We start from the raw sequence: 26,377 nt of genomic DNA, 5'->3' as shown, positions 1-26,377 counted from the left end.
ATATTTATCCCTCAAACAACACCACAAAAACAGATGATCTGGTCATTATCGCATTGCTGTTTGTGGGAGCTTGCTGTGCATAAATTGGTTGCCACATTTCCTACATTACTTGAAAAATACTTCATTGACTGTGGTTGTGAAGGCACTATATAAATACTAGTCTTTCTTTCTTTCACTCTGATGCCACTGAACAAGTCACCATCAGACCTGACTATTTCAAATACCTGCTTGGAATTGTTGGTAACATTTTCACCTCTGACTCACAAGGTCAAAGGTTCAGGCTGCACTGCAGGGCTTCAGCACAAGGACTGAACTTCAGTACAGTACTAAGAGAGTGCTGTATTGTTCGAAGTGCCAACTTTCTGATGGGTTACTAAACTGAAATCCCATCTGGTACCTCAGGGTCGGTATAAAATATTCTTTGGAACCTTTTGAAGAGGAGCAAAGAATTCTTCAATCAACACAAACAAATCAATTGGTCATTCACCTTACTTGCTGTTTGTGGTATCTTGTTGCGTGAAAACCTGTTACTCACACCAAAAGGTAATATTTTGGGTTATCCCAAAGCCAAATGAAGGTGCTAGATTAATGTAAGCAAGTTCTTTCCATCTTCCTCCTGGGCTCGCAACTTTCCTTCATTTATACACTATATAACTTACTAATAGTCCACTGACTGCATCCGGTTCCATACTGTCCCAACCCCTCATCGCCCTTATTCTTGCCAACTTCTGCTGGCTTTCCATTCTCCAAGACAATGTCCCTTCACAGCCTCCATACTTCTGTAACTTCTTTCAGCAACTTGTGGTAACGTAAAAGTGGCTTTATCCTTTCAACCCGCATACCACATTTTGGTCCATTACAGCTCTACACTCTTGAACGTGCTCCCTAAATGCAGGATCGTAGAATAGTACAGCACAGAAGGAGGCTATTCGGCCCATTGAGTCTGTGCCAGCTCTTTCAAAGAGCAATCCAGTTAGTCCCACTCCCCCACTCTTTCCCCATATCCCTGCAATTTTTCTCACCTTTAAAATATTTATCCAATTTGCTTTTGAATGCAACTATTGAATCTGCTTCTGCTACCCTATCGGGCAGCGCATTGTTGTGTAACAATGTTCTTCCTTGTTCTTTTGTCAATTTGTGTCATCTGGTTATCTCCCATTCAGCCACTGGAAACAATTTCTCTTATTTACTCCACCTAAACCCTTCATAATTTTAAACTCCTCTACCAAATCGCCTCTTAGCCTTCTCTGCTCTAGACGGAACAATCTCAGCTTCTCCAGTTTATCGATGTAACTGTAATCCCTTATCCTGGAACCATTCTAATAAATCTCTTCAGGACCCTCACCAAAGCCTGCACACCTTTGCTAAATGCATTGCTTTGGTGACTCTCTTCTCTCCTTTAACAGCCTGCTCAAAAATGAGCTCTCTGACCATGCTTTTTGCTCATCCTCAGGAATATTGCTCGAATCTTTCCTCCATATCTGGTTATTGCGTCTGTTAAAGGCTTTGGGACAATTATTACATTAAGGCACTACTGCTAAGGCTTCCTAAAAGCTACAGAGAACAAGTAAACATAATGTCTGTAGATAAACCACCCATTTCCATCTACATTAATCACTACACGAATGCCATATAAGGAACAAAGATTTTTTTTATTCATTCAGGGGATGTGGGCGTCATTGGCAAGGTCAGCATTTATTTCCCAGCCCTAATTGCCCTCGAGAAGGTGGTGGTGAACTGCCTTCTTGAACCACTGCAGTCCATGTGAGATAGGCACACCCACAAAGGGTTCGCACCACAGCCTCACAGCTCCAGCGACCCAGGTTCAGTTCTGGGTACTGCCTGTGCGGAGTTTGCAAGTTCTCCCTGTGTCTGCGTGGGTTTCCGCCGGGTGCTCCGGTTTCCTCCCACAGCCAAAGACTTGCAGGTTGATAGGTAAATTGGCCATTATAAATTGCCCCTAATGTAGGTAGGAGAATGGTGGGGATGTGGTAGAGAATATGGGGTTAATGTAGGATTAGTATAAATAGGTGGTTGTTGGTCGGCACAGACTCGGTGGGCTGAAGGGCCTGTTTCAGTGCTGTATCTCTAAAAATAAAATAAAACAGTGCTGTTCGGAAGGGAGTTCCAGGATTTTGATCCAGCGACAGTGAAGAAACGGTGATATAGTTCCAAGTCAGGATGGTGTGTGACTTGAAGGGGAACTTGCAGGTGATGGTGTTCCCATGCATTTGCTGCCCTTGTCCTTCTAGTTGGTAGAGGTCGCAGGTTTGGAAGGTGCTGTCTAAGGAGCCTTGGTGCGTTGCTGCAGTGCATCTTGTACTTGGTACACACTGCTGCCACTGTGCGTCAGTGGAGAAGGGAGTGAATGTTGAAGGTTGTGGATGGTGTGCCAATCAAGCGGGCTGCTTTGTACTGGATGGTGTCGAACTTCTTGAGTGTTGTTGGAGCTGCATCCATCCAGGCAAGTGGAGAGTATTCCATCACACTCCTGACTTGTGCCTTGTAGATGGTGGATAGGCTTCTGGGAGTCAGGAGATGAGTTACTCACCGCAGGATTCCTAGCCTCTGACCTGATCTTGTAGCCACAGTATTTATATGGCTACTCCAGTTCAGTTTCTGGTAAATGGTAACCCCCAAAATGTTGATAGTGGGGGATTCAGCGATGGTAATGCCATTGAATGTCAAGGGGAGATGGTTAGATTCTCTCTTGTTGGAGATGGTCATTGCCTGGCATTTGTGTGGCGCGAATATTACTTGCCACTTATTAGCCCAAGCTTGGATATTGTCCAGGTCTTGCTGCATTTTTACATGGACTGCTTCAGTATCTGAGGAGTCGCGAATGGTACTGAACATTGTGCAATCATCAGTGAACATCCCCACTTCTGAACTTATGACTGAAGGAAAGTCATTGATGAAGCAGATAGTTGGGCCTAGGACACTATTCTGAGGAACCCCTGCAGTGATGTCCTGGAGCTCAGATGATTGACCACTAACAACCACAACCATCTTCCTTTACATTAGGTATGACTCCAACCTGCGGAGACATTTCCCCCGATTCCCATTGACTTCAGTTTTGCGAGGGCTTCTTGATGCCATACTCGGTCAAATGCTGCCTTGATGTCCAGGGCAGTCACTCTCACCTCACCTCTTGAGTTCAGCTCTTTTGTCCGTGTTTGAACCAAGGCTGTAATGAGGTCAGGAGCTGAATGGCCTTGTCGGAACCCAAACTGAACGTCACTGAGCAGGTTATTGCTAAGCAAATGCTGCTTGATGGCACTGTTGATGACACCTTCCACCACTTTACTGATGATTGAGAGTAGACTGATGGGGCGGTATATGGCTGGGTTGTGTGTACAGGACATACCTGGGCAATATTTCATTGCTGGGTAGATTCCAGTGTTGTAGCTGTACTGGAACAGCTTGGCTTGGGTACAGCAAGTTCTGGAGCACAGGTCTTCAGTACTATTGCTGGAATATTGTCAGGGTCCATAGCCTTTGCAGTATCCAGTGCCTTCAGTTGTTTCTTGATATCACGCGGGGTGAATCGAATTGGCTGAAGTCTGGCATCTATGATGCTGAGGAGTTCGGGAGGAGGCCGAGATGGATCATCAACTCGGCACTTCTGACTGAAGATTGTTGCAAATGCTTCTGCCTTATCTTTTGCACTGATGTGCTGGGCTTCCCCATCACTGAGGATGGGGATATTTGTGGAGCCACCTCCTCCAGTTAGTTGTTTAATTGTCCACCACCATTCATAGCTGGATGTGGCCGGACCGAATTCCTATTAAAATTCTTGATTCTGCAAACAACTCACACCTCACACAGACAGAATAAGAATACTACAGCCAGTGTTATCAACTCATAATTCAGCAGTATTTATGAATGGAATATCTGAAGTTATTCTGATCACTAAAATTGTCAACGCACCCAACATTGGAATAGTACATGTAATGATTGACTAATGACTAATCTTGATGCACAGATCAAGTGTCAGAATATTCATAGAGTCTGAAATATGTGGAACCAGAGTCATATTTTAACGATATAATAAAAGCAAAATACTGCAGATGCTGGAAATCTGAAGAGTTGTTCATTATTCAGTCTTAACACCCTCTCTGCACTAGTGCTTTGTCTTTCACCACACTAGTAACACTCTTTGCCTTTGCCCCATGACCTCCTTGTCAGTAATTCTCTGTGACCCTCTGTTCTATCAACAGCTTCCCTTTTGTTCTCCTTTCCCCCCACCCCTACTTTATTTGCTTAAAACCTATTACATTCCTGACCTTTGCCAGTTCTGATGAAACTGACCTGAAACGTGAACTCTGCTTCTCTCTCCACAGATGCTGCCAATCCCGCTGAGTATTTCCAGCACCTTTTGTTTTTATTTAATATTTTAACAAGCTTTCTTCCAATATTGGAAATGAATTACAACTTACTGTGAACCTTGGATTTTTTTCACGGTCCACTTCTCCTGTAATATTTAATTCACCAGTTTGTGGATTGATCACAAACAGACCTGTAGGTGGTTCAGTAGCTCCTTGTCCAGTAATGCTGTAGGTTACTTTAATACCTGGTAATTCTTCGGCATCCGATCTAATCTAAGGAGGAAAAACAGTAGAGGATATTTAGTATAGAGTCATAGAATCATACAGCATAGAAACAGGCCCTTCGGCCCACTGCATCCATGTCGACCATAATTCCTATCTATACTAATCCCACCTGCCTGCATTAATTCCATATCCCTCTATGCCTTGCTCATTCAAGTACCTGTCCCGATGCCTCTTAAATGTCGCTACTGTTCCTGCCTCCACCACCTCCTCAGGCAGCTCATTCCAGATACCCACTATTCTTTGTGTGAAAAATTTACCCCTTTGATCCCCTTTAAACCTCCTCCCTCTCACCTTAAATCTATGCCCTCTAGTTTTAGTCACCCCTACCATGGGAAACAGACTCTGGCTATCTACCCTATCCATGCCTCTCATAATTTTATATACCTCTATCATGTCCACTCTCAGCCTCCTTCGCTCCAGGGAAAACAAACCCAGCCTATCTAATCTCTCTTTATAACTCAAGCCCTCCAAACCAGGCAACATTCTTGTGAATCTTTTCTGCATCTTCTCCAGCTTAATCACATCTTTCCTGTAGTGCGGCGACCAGAACTGCACACAGTACTCCAGATGCAGCCTAACCAACGTTATGTACAACTGTAACATGACGTCCCAACTCTTGTACTCAATGTCTCGGCCAATGAAGGCAAGCATGCCATATGCCTTCTTCACAACCCTGTCTACCTGTGTTGCCACTTTCAGCGAACTATGTACTTGCACCCCAAGGTCTCTCTGCTCAACAACACTCCCCAGGGCCCTGCCATTCACTGCATACGTCCTGCCCTGGTTTAACTTCCCAAAATGCATCACTTCACACTCGTCTGCATTAAATTCCATTTGCCAATCTTGTCCACTTTCCCACTTTATCTAGATCCTGTTGTAACCTGAGACAACCTTCTTCACTGCCCACTATACCATCAATTTTGGTGTCATCTGCAAACTTACTAATCATGCCCCCTACATCCACATCCAAGTCATTAATATATATGACAAACAACAGAGGGCCCAGCACCGATCCCTGCGGCTCACCACTGGTCACCGGCCTCCAATCGGAAAAACAACCCTCCACTACCACCCTCTGCCTCCTATCACCAAGCCAATTTTGTATCCAATTTGCTAGCTCACCCTGGATCCCATGTGTTCGAATCTTCTGGACCAGCCTATCATGCGGGATCTTGTCAAAGGCCTTGCTAAAGTCCATGTAGACAACGTCCATCGCCCTGCCCTTGTCAATCCTCTTGGTCACCTCCTCGAAAAACTCAATCAAATTCGTGAGTCATGATTTCCCACGCACAAAGCCATGCTGACTATCCCTAATCAGACCATGCCTTTCCAAATGCATATAAATCCTATCTCTCAGAATCCCTTCCAATAACTTTCCCACCACTGATGTAAGGCTCACTGGCCTGTAGTTCCCTGGCTTATCCCGGCTGCCCTTCTTAAATAAAGGCACAATATTAGCTATCCTCCAGTCTTCCGGTACCTCAGCTATGGCTAACGATGATACAAAAATATCTGGTAGGACCCCAGCAATCTCCTCCCTTGCTTCCCATAGCATCCTAGGATACACCTGGTCAGGCCCTGGGGATTTATCCACCTTAATGTGCTTCAAAACCTCCAACACCTCCTCCTTTGTAATGTTGATATGCTCCAGGATATCTGTGTTCCCTCCGTTGAACTCATTAGCTTCCATGACCTTCTCCACGGTAAATACGGGCGAGAAATATTCATTTAAGACCTTGCCCATTTCCCGTGGCTCCACACATAGATTTCCACACTGATCCTTAAGGGGATCTACTCTTTCCCTAGCTACCCTTATACTCTTAATATAGTTACAGAATTTTTTAGGATTCTCTTTTATCTTATCTGCCAGGGAAATCTCATGGCCCCTTTTCACCCTCCTAATTTTCTTCTCAAGTGTAGTCCTACATCCCCTATACTCCTCGAGGGACTCGCTTGATCCCAGCTGCCTATACCTGACCTATGCCTCCTTCTTTGTCCTGACCAGACCCTCAATATCCCTCGTCAACCAAGGTTCCCTAAACTTGCCAGCCTTGCCCTTCCATCTAACAGGAACATGCCGGCCCTGAACTCTTCCTAGCTCACTTTTAAAAGCCGTCCACTTGCCTGATATCCCTTTACCTGTAAACAGCCTCTCCCATTCAACTTTTGAGAGTTCCTGTCTGATGCCATCGAAATTAGCCTTTCCCCAATTTAGGACTTCAATCTGAGGACCAGTCCTATCCTTTTCCATAACTATCTTGAAGCTAATAGAGTTATGGTCACTGGTCCCAATACTGGTCCCCATTGACACAACAACCACCTGCCCAGCCTCATTTCCTAAGAGGAGGTCGAGTGTAGCCCCTTCTCTCGTCGAGCCATCCACATACTGTTTCAGAAAACTATCCGGGACACATAGAACAGTACAGCACAGTACAGGCCCTTCGGCCCACGATATTGTGCCGAACCTTTAACCTACTCTAGGATCAAACTACCTACATACCCTTCATACTACTATCATCCATGTACCTATCCAAGAGTCGCTTAAAGGTCCCTAACACACTTAACAAATTCTTCCCCATCTGATCCCTTAGCACTTGGCAGGGGGATGGGAACCGGAGCTACGGATCAGTGGATGGGGTAGCTGTTGAACAGGCAGATACCGAGTGCAGAGAGTCTGTGAGGAAGGCTAGACAGTTGACAGGGCAAAGTTGCAGCCAGTATGATGGGTTGAAGTGTGTCTATTTTAACGCAAGAAGTGTCAGGAATAAGGGTGATGAACTTAGAGCATGGATCAGTACTTGGAGCTACGATGTTGTGGCCATTACGGAGACGTGGATATCACAGGGGCAGGAATGGATGTTGGATGTTCCGGGGTTTAGATGTTTCAAAAGGAATAGGGAGGGAGGTAAAAGAGGTGGGGGAGTAGCATTGCTAATCATGGATAGTATCACAGCTGCAGAAAGGGAGGTCTTCGAGGAGGGCTTGTCTACTGAGTCATTATGGGTGGAAGTCAGAAACAGGAAAGGAGCAGTCACTTTGTTGGGAGTTTTCTATAGACCCCCCAATAGCAACAGAGACATGGAGGAACAGATTGGGAGGCAGATTTTGGAAAGGTGCAGAAGTAACAGGGTTGTTGTCATGGGTGACTTCAACTTCCCTAATATTGATTGGAACCTACTTCGTGCAAATAGTTTGGATGGAGTAGTTTTTGTCAGGTGTGTCCAGGAAGGTTTCCTGACTCAATATGGAGATAGGCCGACTGGAGGGGAGGCTATGTTGGACTTGGTGCTTGGCAACGAACCAGGCCAGGTGGCAGATTTATCGGTGGGAGAGCATTTCGGTGATAGTGATCACAACTCCCTGACCTTTACTATAGTCATGGAGAGGGACAGGAGCAGACGGGATGGGAAAATATTTAATTGGGGGAGGGGGAATTACAATGCTATTAGGCAGGAACTGGGGAGCATAAATTGGGAACAGATGTTCTCAGGGAAATGCACGACAGAAATGTGGAGGTTGTTTAGGGAGCACTTGCTGCGACTGCTGGATAGGTTTGACCCGATGAGGCAGGGAAGGGATGGTAGGGTGAAGGAACCTTGGATGACAAGAGATGTGGAACAGCTAGTCAAGAGGAAGAAGGAAGCTTACTTAAGGTTGAGGAAGCAAGGATCAGACAGGGCTCTAGAGGGTTACAAGGTAGCCAGGAAGGAACTGAAGAATGGACTTAGGAGAGCTAGAAGGGGACATGAAAAAGTTTTGGTAGGATTAAGGAAAATCCCAAGGTGTTCTACACTTATGTGAGGAACAAGAGGATGGCCAGAGTGAGGGTAGGGCCGATCAGGGATAGTGGAGGGAACTTGTGCCTGGAGTCGGAGGAGGTAGGGGAGGTCCTAAATTAATACTTTGCTTCAGTATTCACTAGTGAGAGGGACCTGGTCGTTTGTGAGGACAGCGTGGAACAGGCTGATATGCTCGAACAGGTTGAGGTTAAGAGGGAGGATGTGCTGGAAATTTTGAATGATATGAGGACAGATAAGTCCCCAGGGCCAGACGGGATATACCCAAGGATATTACGGGAAGCGAGGGAAGAGATTGCTGCGCCTTCGGCGATGATCTTTGCGTCTTCACTGTCCATGGAGTAGTGCCGGATGATTGGAGGGTGGCAAATGTTGTTCCCTTGTTCAAGAAAGGGAATAGGGATAACCCTGGCAATTATAGGTCAGTCAGTCTTACGTCGGTAGTGGGCAAATTATTGGAGAGGATTCTGAGAGACAGGATTTATGATTATTTGGAAAAGCATGGTTTGATTAGAGACAGTCAGCATGGCTTTGTAAGGGGCAGGTCATGCCTCACAAGCCTTATTGAATTCTTTGAAGATGTGACAAAACACATTGATGAAGGAAGAGCAGTGGATGTTGTGTATGGATTTTAGCAAGGCGTTTGATAAGGTTCCCCATGGTAGGCTCATTCAGAAAGTAAGGAGGCATGGGGTTCATCGAAAGTTGGCTGTCTGGATACAAAATTGGCTGGCCCATAGAAGTCAGAGGGTGGTAGTAGATGGAAAGTATTCAGCATGAAGCTCGGTGACCAGTGGTGTTCCACAAGGATCTGTTCTGGGACCTCTGCTCTTTGTGATTTTTATAAATGACTTGGATGAGGAAGTGGAAGGTTAGCAACTTTGCCAATGACACGAAGGTTGCTGGAGTTGTGGATAGTGTGGAAGGCTGTTGTAGGTTGCAACGGGACATTGACAGAATGCAGAGCTGGGCTGAGAAGTGGCAGATGGAGTTCAACCTGGAAAAGTGTGAAGTGATTCATTTTGGAAGGTCGAATTCGAATGCAGAATAGAGGCTTAAAGACAGGATTCTTGGTAGTGTGGAGGAACAGAGGGATCTTGGGGTCCATGTCCATAGATCGCTCAAAGTTGCCACCCAAGTTGATAGGGTTGTTAAGAAGGCGTATGGTGTGTTGGCTTTCATTAACATGGGGATTGAGTTTAACAGCTGCGAGGTTATGCTGCAGCTCTATAAGGCCCTGGTTCGACCACACTTGGAATATTGTGTTCAGTTCTGGTCGCCTCATTATAGGAAGGATGTGGAAGCTTTAGAGAGGGTGCAGAGGAGATTTACCAGGATGCTGCCTGGACTGGAGAGCATGTCCTACGAAGAAAGATTGAGGGAGCTAGGGCTTTTCTCATTGGAGTGAAGAAGGATGAGAGGCGACTTGATAGAGGGGCACAAGATGATGAGAGGCATAGATAGAGTGGATAGCCAGAGACTTTTTCCCAGGGTGGAAAGGGCTATCACCAGGGGGCATAATTTTAGGGTGATTGGAGGAAGGTTTCGGAGAGATGTCAGAGTTAGGTTCTTTACACAGAGAGTGGTGGGTGCGTGGAATGCGCTGCCAGCGGTGGTAGTAGAAGCAGATACATTAGGGGCATTTAAGCGACTCTTGGATAGGTACATGGATGATAGTAGAATGAAGGGTAGGTAGTTAGTTTGATCTTAGAGTAGGTTAAAGGTTTGGCACAACATCGTGGGCCGAAGGGCCTGTACTGTGCTGTACTGTTCTATGTTCTATGTTCACTAAGGCAGTCCCAGTCAATATTAGGGAAGTTAAAATCACCCACTATTACAACCCTATAAATCCTACACCTATTAGTGATTTCCTTACATACATGCTCCTCCACTTCCCTCTGACTATTGGGGGGCCTATAGTATAATCCCATCAAAGTGATCACCCCTTTCTTATTTCTAAGTTCTACCCATATGGCCTTGCTGGATGTTCCCTCCGGGATATCCTCTTTAAGTACTGCTGTGATGTCCTCCCTAATCAATAGTGCAACTCCCCCTCCTCTCTTACCTCCACCTCTGTCACGCCGGAAGGATCGGTAGCCTGGATCATTGAGCTGCCAGTCCTGCCCATCCCTCAACCACGTTTCTGTAATAGCTATAATATCACAATCCCATGTACCGATCCATGCTCTTGAGTTCATCTGCCTTACCTGTAAGGCTTCTTGCATTAAAGTAAATGCAGTTTAGCCTACCAGACCTTCCACGCTCCCTGTCCTGCCCCTGCCCAGCCTGCCTACTGGACTTGCTTGCTTTAACCTCTACATTTGCCTCAACTACCTCATCGGAGAGACTACTACTTTGGGTCCCACCCCCCTCAAGACTAGTTTAAACCCTCCCGAGTAGTAGTAGCAAACCTCCCCGCAAGGATATTGGTCCCCTTCCAGTTCAGATGCAACTGGTCCTTCTTGTACAGGTCATCTCTGCACCAGAAGAGATCCCAATGATCCAAGTAGCTGAAGCCCTCCCGCCTACACCAGCTCTTCAGCCACGCATTCATTTGTCTAATCCTCCTATTCCTACCCTCACTAGCACGTGGCACAGGGAGTAATCCTGAGATTACAACCCTAGAGGTCCTGCTTTTTAACCTTCTGCCTAATCCCTATATTCACTTTGCAGTATGTAATCTAAACACATCAAAACTTGCTCTACACATCCTGTAATAGGTGAAAGTGCATTACTACTTGAAGAATCCTACAATGGGTGTTGTGCCTTCAAAGATAACTGAAAAAGACCCTGCTATGACTATTCTATTCACAATCCTCTTGCCCAGTGTCCCTTTTAACTCTGTTTCATCAGCATGGACATTTTTTTCTGTATTTTACCCAAAATGTTGCATGGGCTTTTATTTTATTGGTAGAAATACAAGTGAATCTCAACTATATGATAAACCTTTTCAGTTCTGCCGTTCAATTTGCACAGCAGAGCTGAGAAGGTGTATTATATACTTCATCATCCTTTTGTTATAAATGTGAATTTAGAAACACAAGTGTATTTCTATCTAATTACCATATATACTCAATTCATCATCTCTCTCATATTCTGGTAGTCAAGAAAAATCAGCCAAATTGCCTTCACATAACATTTCTGGACTGATTCCTGGAATGTGAGGCTGTCCCATGAGGAGAGATCAAGTAGAATGGGTCTATATAGGCTGCAGTTGCTCAGCTGTTGAGTATATTCAAGACTGAGATCGACAGATATTTGGCTACCAAGGGGTATGGGTATAGGGTGTCTATTGTATATTGGAGGCTTTGGAGAGTGTACAGAAGAGGTTTACCAGGATGTTGCCTGGTCTGGAGGGCATTAGCTATGAGGAGAGGTTGGAAAAACTCGGATTGTTTTCACAGGAACGACGGAGGTGGAGGGGCGACATGATAGAGGTTTACAAAGTTATGAGCGGCATGGACAGAGTGGATAGTCAGAAGCTTTTTCCCAGGGTGGAAGAGTCAGTTACTAGGGGACATAGGTTTAAGGTGCGAGGGGCAAAGTTTAGAGCGGATGTGCGAGGCAAGTTTTTTTACACAGAGGGTGGTGAGTGCCTGGAACTTGCTGCCAAGGGAGGTGGTGGAAGCAGATACGATAGCGACGTTTAAGAGACATCGCGACAAATATATGAATAGGAAGGGAATAGAGGGATATGGGCCCCGGAAGCGCAGAAGGTGTTAGTTTCGGCAGGCATCAAGATCGGCGCAGGCTTGGAGGGCCGAATGGCCTGTTCCTGTGCTGTACTGTTCTTTGTTCGTTATTAATTGCATTTAATATATCCATGTGCTGGGCATTAACTGAGATTCACTTGTACCCCTATAAATCGGAACAGATTGAATCCGTGGCTGTTGGGTGAGAAGGTGGATGTTTGTAATGTGCATTTCTGTAAATAAATGCTGGTAGCAGTCTGTAAAGATTGGTTCCAGTTATATCTTTCACCACTTGGCTTTCTGGACTGCAACATGGGCAGCAAAGTGGAGTTGAGCCTGCTCCACCATTCAATAAGAGCATGGCTGATCTTCTACCTACACTCCACCTTCCCGCACTATCCCCATATCCCTTAATACCGAAAAAACTATTGAACTCTCTCTTGAATATACTCAATGACTGAGCATCCACAGCTCTCTGGGGTAGAGAGTTCCAAAGATTCACAACCATCTGAGTGAAGAAATTTCTCCTCATCTCAGTCCTAAATAGCCGACCCCTTATCCTGAGACTATACCTCCTAGTCTTAGACTATCCAGCCTGGGGAAACATCCTCTCAGCATCTACCCTGTCAAGCTCATTAAGAATTTTATACCTTTTAATGAGATCACCTCCCATTTTTCTAAACTCTAGAGAGTATAAGCTCATTCTACTCAGGTACAAGATCAGCTATGATCGTATTGTATGGTGGAGCAAGCTCAAGGGACCATTTGGCTTACGTTCTTATGTTCTTATCTCACCAAAGCTACGCTCATGGCTGTTTAGTTTCCTTTCAAATTGCTTTACCTCGGCTCTAGTTGACCACCGACTCTTGTACTATTAGCTTACAGTCTCCAAGATACTGTCCTATCCAGTTTACCCCTGTTCCTTCTTCATATCAATTGGTTCTTCCTCTACTCTTTTGCTGGTGATTCCACTCTATATTCATCAACAGCCTTCAGCAGCAACACCATGAGCACATGTAGCATCCCACGCCTTTCTAAAGGTTCCAAGGCAGACAGGTGTAAGGAACGAGATGCCAAGCCAGAAAGGGAGAGACCAGGAGGCTGAGTGGAAGAGATGGGGTTTATAAAAATGAAGAGAGGCAGAAGTGCTTTAACAGAGATTTCCAGACTAGCAGCATCTGGGCAACTGAAGGTTCTGCCATCAATAGTGTGGAAGAGAGAATGGGGAACGGACAAGTATTAGAGGAATAGAATATTTAGGCAGAATACAAGGCTGGAGAAGACTGCAGAGATACGATGAAGTAAAACTATAGAGGGATTTAAGGGCGGCACAGTGGCGCAGTGGTTAGCACCACAGCCTCACCGCTCCAGCGACCTGGGTTCAATTCTGGGTACTGCCTGTGTGGAGTTTGCAAGTTCTCCCTGTGACCGTGTGGGTTTCCGCCGGGTGCTCTGGTTTCCTCCCACAGCCAAAGACTTGTAGGTTGATAGGTAAATTGGCCATTGTAAATTTCCCCTAGTGTAGGTAGGGAATATGGGATTAATGTAGGATTAGTATAAATGGGTGGTTGATGGTCAGCACGGACTCAGTGGGCTGAAGGGCCTGTTTCAGTGCTGTATTTCTCTCTATAAAGATTTTTTAGATGAGAATTTGAAATTTTGATGGATTGGGAGCCGAGTTGCCAATGTAGCTCAGTGGGAACAGGAGAAAAGCAGAGGAAATGTTGAGAAGATGGTCTGAGTAGTCCTGAATGCGTTCAAAAATGGAATTCTTTCAAAGGCACCGTTATGCAAAAGGGACCAACATTATATGCCTAATGTTAGACAAGGGCATGTGATAAGGAAAACCAAACAGGCAGATAAATTAGACTCAAATAATTATTTTTACAGGATTAAAAAAATAGTCAGAAGAACAAGGATAAGTAACTAATCAGCTGAAAGTAATGAAAGCTGCTGTCAGAGTAATAGATCGGACTGCAGAGGAGAGAATTGTGACTAGGCACAGTCGTGAAAACAGGGTCTTTTTTATGTTAGGAGTGAGAGAGCCTTTAAGGACTGCTTAAAGCCATTAAAAATTCCACAAGGCAGATGTGGGTGGATACAGCAGAGGTTTTAACTGGCTGCTTTTAAAAAAAATTTTCATTCATGGGATGTGGGCGTCGTTGGCCAGGCCAGCATTTATTGCCCATCCCTACTTGCCCTTGAGAAGGTGGTGGTGATCTGCCTTCTTGAACCGCTGCAGTCCATTTGGGGTAGGTATACCCACAGTTAGGAAGGGAGTTCCAGGATCTTGACCCAGTGACAGTGAAGGGATGGCGATATAGTTCCAATTCAGGATGGTGTGTGGCTTGGAGGGGAACTTGTACGTGGTGGTGTTCCCATGCATCTGTTGCCCTTGTACTTCTAGTTGGTAGAGGTCGCGGGTTTGGAAGGTGCTGTTGAAGGTCATTTGGTGAGTTGTTGCAGTACATCTTGTAGATGGTACACACTGCTGCCATGTATGTATGTACGTAATATATATATTATATATATATATATATACACACACATAGTCACATATATATATATATATATATACACACACACAGTCCTTGAAGCGGCCAACATCCCCAGCTTATACACACTACTGAGTCAGCGGCGCTTGAGATGGCTTGGCCATGTGAGCCGCATGGAAGATGGCAGGATCCCCAAAGACACATTGTACAGCGAGCTCGCCACTGGTATCAGACCCACCGGCCGTCCATGTCTCCGTTATAAAGACGTCTGCAAACGCGACATGAAATCGTGTGACATTGATCACAAGTCGTGGGAGTCAGTTGCCAGCATTCGCCAGAGCTGGCGGGCAGCCATAAAGACAGGGCTAAATTGTGGCGAGTCGAAGAGACTTAGTAGTTGGCAGGAAAAAAGACAGAGGCGCAAGGGGAGAGCCAACTGTGCAACAGCCCCAACAAACAAATTTCTCTGCAGCACCTGTGGAAGAGCCTGTTACTCCAGAATTGGCCTTTATAGCCACTCCAGGCGCTGCTTCACAAACCACTGACCACCTCCAGGCGCGTATCCATTGTCTCTCGAGATAAGGAGGCCCAAAAGAAAAGAATATACACACACATAAGTTGGAGTTTATAAAGGGTGCAGGAATTTGGAACTCACCACCACAAGGTGCAATTGAGGTGTACAGCATAAATATATTTAAAGGAAGCTAGATAAATATGAGGGAGAAAGGAATAGAAGGATATGCTGATAAGTGAGGTGCAAAGGAGTGGGAGAAAACCCCTCCAGCATAGACCAACTGGACTCAATAGCCAGTTTTTGTGCTATAAATTCTGTGCAATTCTAAACATGGATGAGACATCACTAGGAACAGCACCGGAGTTAAGTCTAAAGATACCAAAGGCAAGAGGGGTTGAGTTACAGGCAGAGATGGCAATGTCAAAGGGGTGGAAGCAATCAATCTTACCAATAAGCAAGATGTGAGGTTTGAAGCTCTGCTGAGTGTGGTTCAGGAGGTTTAGATAGTGAACATTCTAGCCCAGTCTAACAGTGTGGCTGGAGAAGGGAAGAGTGTTGGTGCCGAAGGAGAGGGGTTTGGATTAACGGTAGAGTGAGGAGGGTGCAAAGGGATACAGACAGGTTAAGTGAGTGGGCAAGAACATGGCAGATGGATTACAATGTGGAGAAGTATGAAGTTATCCACTTTGGTAGGAAAATAGAAAAGCAGAATTTTTTTTTAAAAATCCTTACATCACAGAGAGTCAACATACATATACAGCAAGCAATTGAAGTGAATGATATGTCAGCCTTCATTACAATGGGATTGGATTAGGAGAGTAAACAATTCTTACTGCAATTGTGTAAGGCCTTAGTGAGACCACACTCAGTGTACTGTGTACCATTTCAGTCACCTTGCCCAAGGCCTGAGAGGGAGTGCAATGAAGACTGATTCCTGGGATGAGGGAATTGTCCTACAAGGAGAGATTCAGTAGACTAGGCCTATATTTCCTGGAGTTTAGAAGACGATTAATTATCTCATTGAAACATATAAAATTCTTAAGGGGCTCAACAGGGTAAATGCTGAGAAAATGTTTCCCTTGGCTGGGGAATCTAGAATACAGGGTCACAGTCTCAGAGTAAGGGGTCAGTCATTTAGGGCCGAGATGAGGAGAAATTTCTCTGCTCAGAGGGTTGTGAATCTTTGGAATTCTCTACTCCAAAGCGCTGTGACTGTTCAGGATGGGAAGACAATGGCATTGTGGTAATGTCACTGGACTAGTAACCCAGAGCCCAGGCTAATGGTCTAGGGACATGGGTCCGAATCCCACCACAGCAGATGGTGAAATTTGAATTCAATTAATAAATCTGGAATTAAAAAAGCTAGTCTAATGGCGACCATGAAACCACTGTCGAACCCATCTGGTTCACTAATGTCCTTTAGGGAAGGAAATCTGCTGTCCTTAACTGGTCTGGCCTACATGTGACTCCAGACACGCAGCAATGTGGTTGACTCTTACACGCCCTCTGAAATGGCCTAGCAAGCCACTCAGTTCAAGGGCAATTAGGGATGGACAACAAACGCTGGCCTAGCCAGCGATGCTCACATCCTACAAACAAATAAAAAAATAAAGCATATTCAAGACCGAAATCAATAGAGGTTTTGATATCAAGGGATACAGGGATAGTGTGGGAAGGTGGAGTTGAGGTAGAAGATCAGCCACGATCTTATTCAATGGCAGAGCAGGCATGAGGGGCTGAATGGCCTACTCCAGCTTCCATTTCTTATATTCTTAGATTCCCTGAGGATGTTGCAGGAAGTTGTAACTCATCCAGTACTTGATGTTGGATAAGCAATTGGAACCTGGGAGCAGAAGTGGGACATTTAGTACCTCAACAATTCATTGAGATTACTGGTTTGCAAAGAAGCATTGGGGAGGTCAGGGAAAATGGTGGAGCGGTGGCTAATGGTAATACAGGTGGGCAAAAGCAAAATACTGGGAATGCCGGAAATCTGAAATGAAAACAGGAAATGCTGGAAATGCTCAGCAGCTCAGGCAGCATCTGTGGAGAGTGAAAAACAGAGTGAATGTTTCAGATTGATGGCTCTGATGAAAGGTCATCAACCTGAAACATTATCTGTCGCTCTCTCCACAGATGCTGCCTGACCTGCTGAGTATTTCCAGCATTTCCTGTTTTTGTTAGTGTACATTTGGATGATGTTCCCTAGGGTTAATATGTAGATAAAGGGAAGATATGGGCCAAAGCTAGTTCTTTTAGGAGCCTGGGAGCTAATAGTGAGAGAGAAAGAGAAACCACCATCACTGGTGATCCCAAGAGCCTTGGGATGTTTTACTGTTGAAGGCGTTATATAATTACAAGTTTTTGTTGTCTTTGAGATCCACTGTTTTGAGTTTGGATGGATGGGAATGGAATGACAAGGCAATCTCATGGAGTTGGACAAGAGAGGAAGATGAAGGACGATGGTGACTTTTCTAATTCTTGTCAGTTCCGATGAAGGGTCACTGACCCGAAACGTTAACTCTGCTTCTCTTTCCACAGATGCTGCCAGACCTGCTGAGTGGTTCCAGCATTTCTTGTTTTTATTTCAGATTTCCAGCATCCGCAGTATTTTGCTTTTATTATATATGAAGGACGATGGCGTTGTGCTTAACTGAATCGAATGTTGCAGAGAGACCGAGGAAGAACAGTGCACCACAGTCTCAGTCCAATAGGCCAATCATGTTGGGAGCCTTCTATAGACCTCCGAATAGTTCCAGAGATGTAGAGGAAAGGATAGCGAAGATGATTCTCGACAGGGGCGAGAGTAACAGGGTAGTTGTTATGGGGGACTTTAACTTTCCAAATATTGACTGGAAATACTATAGTTCGAGTACTTTAGATGGGTCAGTTTTTGTCCAGTGTGTGCAGGAGGGTTTTCTGACACAGTATGTAGACAGGCCAACCAGGGGCGATGCCACATTGGATTTGGCACTGGGTAATGAACCCGGCCAGGTGTTAGATTTAGATGTAGGTGAGCACTTTGGTGATAGTGATCACAATTCGGTTAGGTTTACCTTAGCGATGGGCAGGGACAGGTATATACCGCAGGGCAAGAATTATAGCTGGGGGAAAGGAAATTATGATGCGATTAGGCAAGATTTAGGATGCATAGGATGGGGAAGGAAACTGCAGGGAATGGGAACAATCGAAATGTGGAGCTTATTCAAGGAGCAGCTACTGCGTGTCCTTGATAAGTGTGTACCTGTCAGGCAGGGAGGAAGTTGTCGAGTGAGGGAGCCGTGGTTTACTAAAGAAGTTGAAGCGCTTGTCAAGAGGAAGAAGGCGGCTTATGTTAGGATGAGACGTGAAGGCTCAGTTAGGGCGCTTGAGAGTTACAAGCTAGCCAGGAAGGATCTAAAGGGAGAGCTAAGAAGAGCAAGGAGAGGACATGAGAAGTCATTGGCGGATAGGATCAGGGAAAACCCTAAGGCTTTCTATAGGTATATCAGGAATAAACGAATGACTAGAGTTAGATTAGGGCCAATCAAGGATAGTAGTGGGAAGTTGTGTGTGGAATCAGGAGGAGATAGGAGAAGCGTTAAATGAATATTTTTCGTCAGTATTTACAGTAGAGAAAGAAAATGTTGTCGAGGAGAATACTGAGATTCAGACTACTAGGCTAGATGGGATTGAGGTTCACAAGGAGGAGGTGTTAGCAATTTTGGAAAGTGAGAAAATAGATAAGTCCCCTGGGCCAGATGGGATTTATCCTAGGATTCTCTGGGAAGCTAGGGAGGAGATTGCAGAGCCTTTGTCCTTGATCTTTATGTCGTCATTGTCGACAGGAATAGTGCCGGAAGACTGGAGGATAGCCAATGTTCTCCCCTTGTTCAAGAAGGGGAGTAGAGACAGCCCTGGTAATTATAGACCTGTGAGCCTTACTTCGGTTGTGGGTAAAATGTTGGAAAAGGTTATAAGAGACAGGATTTATAATCATCTTGAAAAGAATAAGTTCATTAGCGATAGTCAGCAGGGTTTTGTGAAGGGTAGGTCGTGCCTCACAAACCTTTGAGTTTTTTGAGAAGGTGACCAAACAGGTGGATGAGGGTAAAGCAGTGGATGTGGTGTATATGGATTTCAGTAAGGCGTTTGATAAGGTTCCCCACGGTAGGCTATTACAGAAAATACGGAAGTATGGGGTTGAAGGTGATTTAGTGCTTTGGATCAGAAATTGGCTAGCTGAAAGAAGACAGAGGGTGGTGGTTGATGGCAAATGTTCATCCTGGAGTTTAGTTACTAGTGGTGTACCGCAAGGATCTGTTTTGCGGCCACTGCTGTTTGTCATTTTTATAAATGACTTGGAAGAGGGTGTAGAAGGGTGGGTTAGTAAATTTGCGGATGACACTAAAGTCGGTGGAGTTGTGGATAGTGCCGAAGGATGTTGTCGGGTACAGAGGGACATAGACAGGCTGCAGAGCTGGGCTGAGAGATGGCAAATGGAGTTTAATGCGGAAAAGTGTGAGGTGATTCACTTTGGAAGGAGTAACAGGAATGCAGAGTACTGGGCTAATGGGAAGATCCTTGGTAGTGTAGATGAACAGAGAGATCTTGGTGTCCAGGTACATAAATCCCTGAAAGTTGCTACCCAGGTTAATAGGGCTGTTAAGAAGGCATATGGTGTGTTAGCTTTTATTAGTAGGGGGATCGAGTTTCGGAGCCACGAGGTTATGCTGCAGCTGTACAAAACTCTGGTGAGACCGCACCTGGAGTATTGCGTGCAGTTCTGGTCACCGCATTATAGGAAGGATGTGGAAGCTTTGGAAAGGGTGCAGAGGAGATTTACTAGAATGTTGCCTGGTATGGAGGGAAGGTCTTACGAGGAAAGGCTGAGGGACTTGAGGTTGTTTTCGTTAGAGAGAAGGAGGAGGAGAGGTGACTTAATAGAGACATATAAGATAATCAGTGGGTTAGATAGGGTGGATAGTGAGAGTCTTTTTCCTCGGATGGTGATGGCAAACACGAGGGGACATAGCTTTAAGTTGAGGGGTGATAGATATAGGACAGATGTCAGAGGTAGTTTCTTTACTCAGAGAGTAGTAGGGGCATGGAACGCCCTGCCTGCAACAGTAGTAGACTCGCCAAATTTAAGGGCATTTAAGTGGTCATTGGATAGACATATGGATGAAAATGGAATAGTGTAGGTCAGATGGTTTCACAGGTCGGCGCAACATCGAGGGCCGAAGGGCCTGTACTGCGCTGTAATGTTCTAATTCTAATGTTCTAATTAAAATGACTTTAGCGAAAGCTGTTTTAATGTTACATCGAGTCTACAGCACAGAAACAGGCCATGTGACACAACTGGCCCGTGCTAGCTAGCTTCCCCTTAAATTCATCTACGCCATTCGCCTCAACTACTCTCTGTGGGAACAAGTTCCACATTCTCACTACTCTCTGGGAAAATAAATTTCTCCTGAATTCCATATTGGATTTATTAGTGACTATCTTATGTATGAAGCCATAGTTTTCGGTTCCCTAGCTACAGACTCCAGCCCTCTCCCTGGCAACAGCTTGAGATTAAGCCAGTCTGTTTGCAATCTTGGTGTCACATTTAATCCCAAGATGAACTTCATAGAATCATGTCAGTGCCGGCTGAAAAACGATCCACCTATTCTCATCCCACCTTCCAGCATTTGATCCGTAGCCCTGTAGATTACGGCACTTGAGGTGCATGTCCAGACTCCTTTTGAATGAGTTGTGTGTTTCTGCCTCAACTAGCCTTTCAGGCAGTGAGTTCCAGACCCCCAACACCTTCAGGGTGAAAAGGTTTTCCTCATCTCCCCTCTAATTTTTCTCCCAATCACTTTAAATCTATGCCTCCTAGTCATTGACCTCTCTGCTAAGGTGAATAGACCCTTCACCTCCACTCTATCCAGGCCCCTCAAAATTTTGTACATTTCAATCAGATCTCCCCTCAGCCTTCTCCGTTCCAAGGAGAACAACCCCAGCCTATCCAATCTTTCCTCATAGCTGCATTTTTCCAATCCTGGCAACATCCTCTTAAATCTCCTCTGTACCCTCTCTAGTGCAATTACATCCTTTCTGTAATGAGGTGACCAGAACTGCACACAGTACTCAAGTTGTGGCCTAACCAATGAGTTATACAGTTCCAGCATAACCTCCCTGCTCTTATATTCTATACCTCGGCTAATAAAGGAAAGGATTCCATATGCCTTCTTAACCACCTTATTGACCTATCCTGCTACCTTCAGGGATCCGTGGATATTCACTCCAAGGTCCCTTACTTCTTCTACACTTCTCAGTATTTTCCCATTAATTGTGTATTCCTTTGTCTTGTTTGGCCTCCCCAAATACTATCCTCCTCGTTATCTACCACACCCCAATCCTGGTGTCATCTGCAAACTTCTTGATCATGCCCCCTATACGTCCAAATTAATATATATCACAAAAGGTAGGGGACCCAGTACTGAGCCCTGTGGAACACCACTGGAAACAGCCCTCCAGTCGCTAAAACACCCGTCAACAATTACCCTTTGTTTCCTGCCTGAACTTCCGACCTCATATTCGTGCCATCACCAAGACCACCTATTTCCATTTCCGTAACATTGTCTGACTTCACCCCGTCTCAGCTCATCTACTACTGAAACCTTCATTCATGCCTTTATTACCTCCAGACTTGACTATTCCAACGCGCTCCTGGCTGGTCTCCCACATTCTACTCTCCATAAATTTGAGGTCATTCAAAACTCTCCTGCCCATGCCTTAACTCGCACCAAGTCCCGTTCCCCCATCACCTCTGTGCTCATTGATATGTTTAGTTTAGTTTAGAGATCCAGCACTGAAACAGGCCCTTCGGCCCACCGAGTCTGTGCCGACCATCAACCACCCATTTATACTAATCCTACACTAATTCCATATTCCTACCACATCCCCACCTGTCCCTATTTTTCCCTACCACATACCTATACTAGTGACAATTTATAATGGCCAATTCACCTATCAACCTGCAAGTCTTTTGGCTGTGTGAGGAAACCGGAGCACCAGGAGGAAACACACGCAGACACAGGGAGAACTTGCAAACTCCACACAGGCAGCACCCAGAATTGAACCCGGGTCACTGGAGCTGTGAGGTTGCGGTGCTAACCACTGCGCCACTGTGCCGCCCCGGGTCTCCCGGTCAAGGAACATTTTGATTTTAAAATTCTCACCCTCATGTTCAAATTTCTCCATGGCCTCACTCCTCCCTATCTCTGTAATCCCCTCCAGCCCCACAAAATTCCAAGATATCTGCGCCCCTCTAATTCTGGCCTCTTGGGTATTCTGCTTCAGGCTGTGCCTTCAGTTGCCTAGGCCCCAAGCTCTGGGCTACCCTCCCTATACCTCTCCGCCTCGCTTTGCTCCTTTAAGACACTCCTTAAAAGCTAACTCTTTGAGCAAATTTTGGTCATCTGTCCTAATATCTCCTTATGTGGCTCAGTGTCACACTTTATTTTATACTACTCCTGTGAAGGACCTTGGTACGTTTTATTACATTTAAGGCACTATATAAATGCAATTTGTTGTTATTGATGGCCCCAAGTTTTTGAATTCCCTATAAGTGGAAATATCTTGTTTACGTCTACCCTATTGAAGCCCTTCACAATTTTAAAGACCTTTATCAGGTCACTTCCAAACCTACTCTTTTCTAGAGTAAAGAGCCCCAGCTTGCTGTGAAAGGACAGATGTCAAACTGGAATAAAGAGAAAAGATTGCCTGGATTCTGGAGACCACAATGACATGTTTGAAGGTCCAAGAGTGGGAGGAAAGGTTAGAAATAAGAGGACTCACAGGAGACGATTGATGGTCCTCTGAAGAGTTGACTATTGATGGTGATTTTGAACAGGAGAGGAATGATGTCCGAGGAAAGATAATCATTGACAATATCACCTAGCATTAAAGCCAGGGTGGGAGGTTGAACGCTAAGGAGCTAAATGGGAAGAGATTTGAGGAAGCATAAAGGTCACATGGATAAGATGAGCTTGGAGAGGGATAGCAGGAGATCAGACTATTATACTGCATAGGAGGTCATTCAACCCATCGTAGTTGCATCAGCTCTTTGAAAAAACTACCCAGCCAGTTCCACCTCCCTGCTCTTGTCCCATAGCCTTGCAAGTTTTTCCTTTTCAAGTATTTATCCAATTTCATTTTGAAAGATACCGCTGAATCTGCTTCTGCCATCCTGAGAGGCAGTGTATTCCATGTCACAACAACTCGCTGTGTTAATGCAATATCAATCATATTCAACTGAAGGCATCATAATCTTATATCGTGTTATGACAGAGCCGGGAAGAGTGCACTATTTATTCTAGTTCCACTTCTTCACAGGTCACAGCATATATTTACATTTTTTCCCAATTATTGATCGGATCAATCATAGACTCTATTTTTATCCCAGAATGAAACACAACAAACAGGTTTCTTCAATAAACAACAAAACTATCAGTTTATTATAAAACTAGTCTTAACCAGTAATGATGCAAAGCATGAACACACAGATTGAAATATTAGAGTCATAGAGTCAAAGTCGTACAGCATAGAAACAGGCCCTTCGGTCCATCGCGTCCATGCCGACCATAATGCCTATCTATACTAATCCCACCTGCCTGCATTAATTCCATATCCCTCTATGCCTTGCTCATTCAAGTACCCTGTCCCGATGCCTCTTAAATGCTACTACTGTTCCTGCCTCCACCACCTCCTCAGGCAGCTCATTCCAGATACCCACTATTCTTTGTGTGAAAAATGTAACCCTTGATCCCCTTTAAACCTCCTCCCTCTCACCTTAAATCTATGCCCTCTAGTTTTAGTCACCCCTACCATGGGAAACAGACTCTGGCCTCTCATAATTTTATATATCTCTATCATGTCCACTCTCAGCCTCCTTTGCTCCAGGGAAAACAGAACCAGCCTATCTAATCTCTCTTTATAACTCAAGCCCTCCAAACCAAGCAACATCCTTGTGAATCTTTTCTGCATCCTCTCTAGCTTAATCACATCTTTCCTGTTGTGTGGCGACCAGAACTGCACACAGTACTCCAAATGCAGCCTAACCAGCGTTATGTACAACTGTAACATGACGTCCCAACTCTTGTACTCAATGCCTCGGCCGATGAAGGCAAGCATGCCATACGCCTTCTTCACCACCCTGTCTACCTGTGTTGCCACTTTCAGAGAACTATGCACTTGCACCCCAAGGTCTCTCTACTCAACAACACTCCCCAGGGCCCTGCCATTCACAGTATATGTCCTGCCCTGGTTTAACTTCCCAAAATGCATCACTTCGCACTTGTCTGCGTTAAATTCCATTTGCCAATCCCTTGCCCACTTTCCCAGTTTATCTATATCCTGTTGTAACCTTAGACAACCTTCTTCACTGTCCACTATACCACCAATGTTGGTGTCATCTGCAAACATACTTATAATGCCCCCGACAAATGGGCGGCACAGTGGCGCAGTGGTTAGCACCGCAGCCTCACAGCTCCAGGGACCCGGGTTCAATTCTGGGTACTGCCTGTGCGGAGTTTGCAAGTTCTCCCTGTGACTGCATGGGTTTTCGCTGGGTGCTCTGGTTTCCTCCCACTGCCAAAGACTTGCAGGTGAGAGGTAAATTGGCCATTATAAATCGCCCCTAGTGTAGGTAGGTGGTAGGGAATAGGGGATTACTGTAGGGTTAGTATAATTGGGTGGTTCTTGGTCAGCACAGACTCGGTGAGCCGAAGGGCCTGTTCCAGTGCTGTATCTCTAAATAAAAAAAACTAAATACATTCGCATCCAAGTCATTAATATATATGACAAACAACAGAGGGCCCAACACCGATCCCGATGGCGCATCACTGGTCACTGGCCTCCAATCTGAAAACAGATTGGGCAGCACAGTGGCACAGTGGTTAGCACCGTAGCCTCACAGCTCCAGCAACCCAGGTTCAGTTCTGGGTACTGTATGTGCAGAATTTGTAAGTTATCCCTGTGACTGCGTGAGTTTCTGCCGGGTGCTCCAGTTTCCTGCCAAAGATTTGCAGGTTGATAGGTAAATTGGCCATTGTAAATTGCCCCTAGTGTAGGTAGGTGGTAGGAAAATTTGGGGAAGTGTTAGGGAATATGGGATTAATGTAGGATTAGTATAAATGGGTGGTTGATGGTTGGCACTGACTCGGTGGGCCGAAGGGCCTGTTTCAGTGCTGTATCTGTCTATGACTCTAACCCTCCACTACCACCCTCTGCCTATCACTAATCCAATTGAAGTTCCCTTTTTACCTTAGCCCTCACACTCATGCACACACACATACACTGGTTAACCTGAAAAAATAAAGGGATTTGTGTTTTTAGAGCTCTATTACAGATTTAAAAAAAACACTTGGGCTGAATACTTGTTCATTTTTGAAGAAACAGCAGATGAGACATGTTGTGTTCCAAAACTGGCATACAGTCTGGCCTCCGTGTACACGTAGACAGGTCATTGGAATCTTTTAGAACAGTTCTTTTCAGGTGGCGCTGTGAATTAATTTAGAAGGCTTTTCTTCAAAGACAGGAATTGAGATGAGTTGACACAGTGAACTTCTCAGGGCCTTTTAGAGAGGTGCTGGAAAGCTGAGCTGGGTTGTGGTCTTCTCTCCTTCTTTGGGAATTGACTTCTCTCCTTGGAAGTTCTCTTCTCTCACTGGAAGTTTTCTCCCTTTTTATACAGTTCAACCCCAACTCAAAACAATTCAAAAGTGAAACTGACAACAGGAGGTTAACCTTTTGACCGCCATCAATCTTGACCTGTCACTTCTCTGTAAACAACTTTTCCAGGTGTCCAAAGTTCTCTGTTGTTTATTGAGCTGGAAGTCAGGTGGTTTTACAGAAAAGGCTTGTTTTCATAGAGTAATAGAGTTATACAGCAAAGAAACAGGCCCTTCAACCCATCGTGTCTGTGCCGGCCATACAGCACCCAACTATTCTAATCCCATATTCCAGCACTTGGCCAGTAGCCTTGTATGCTATGGTGTTTCAAGTGCTCATCTAAATACTTCTTAAATGTTGTGAGGGTTCCTGCCTCCACCACCTCTTCAGGCAGTGCGTTCCAGATTCCAACCACCCTCTGGGTGATAAAATTCTTCCTCAAATCCCCTCTAAACCTCCTGCCCCTTACCCTAAATCTATGCCCCCTGGTGCTTGACCCCTCCACTAAGGGAAAAAGTTTCTTCCTATCCAACCTATCAATGCCCCTCATAATCTTGTACACCTC

The 26,377-nt window shown here is 45.1% G+C and overlaps 1 protein-coding gene across 1 annotated transcript in view; it reads right to left on the bottom strand.

Annotated features, from left to right (window-relative positions):
• The window catches only part of LOC137369740 (desmoglein-2-like), a 97,349-nt gene that overhangs the window by 38,902 nt on the left and 32,070 nt on the right, over positions 1-26,377 (bottom strand). The window contains exon 5 of the mRNA XM_068031132.1: positions 4,440-4,601. Coding sequence (XP_067887233.1) covers positions 4,440-4,601 — 162 coding nt within the window. The remainder of the gene's footprint in view (positions 1-4,439; positions 4,602-26,377) is intronic.

This window comes from Heterodontus francisci, chromosome 5 (assembly GCF_036365525.1).
Source record: "Heterodontus francisci isolate sHetFra1 chromosome 5, sHetFra1.hap1, whole genome shotgun sequence".
Taxonomy (NCBI): domain Eukaryota; kingdom Metazoa; phylum Chordata; class Chondrichthyes; order Heterodontiformes; family Heterodontidae; genus Heterodontus; species Heterodontus francisci.
This window is presented reverse-complemented; position numbering and strand designations above follow the sequence as displayed.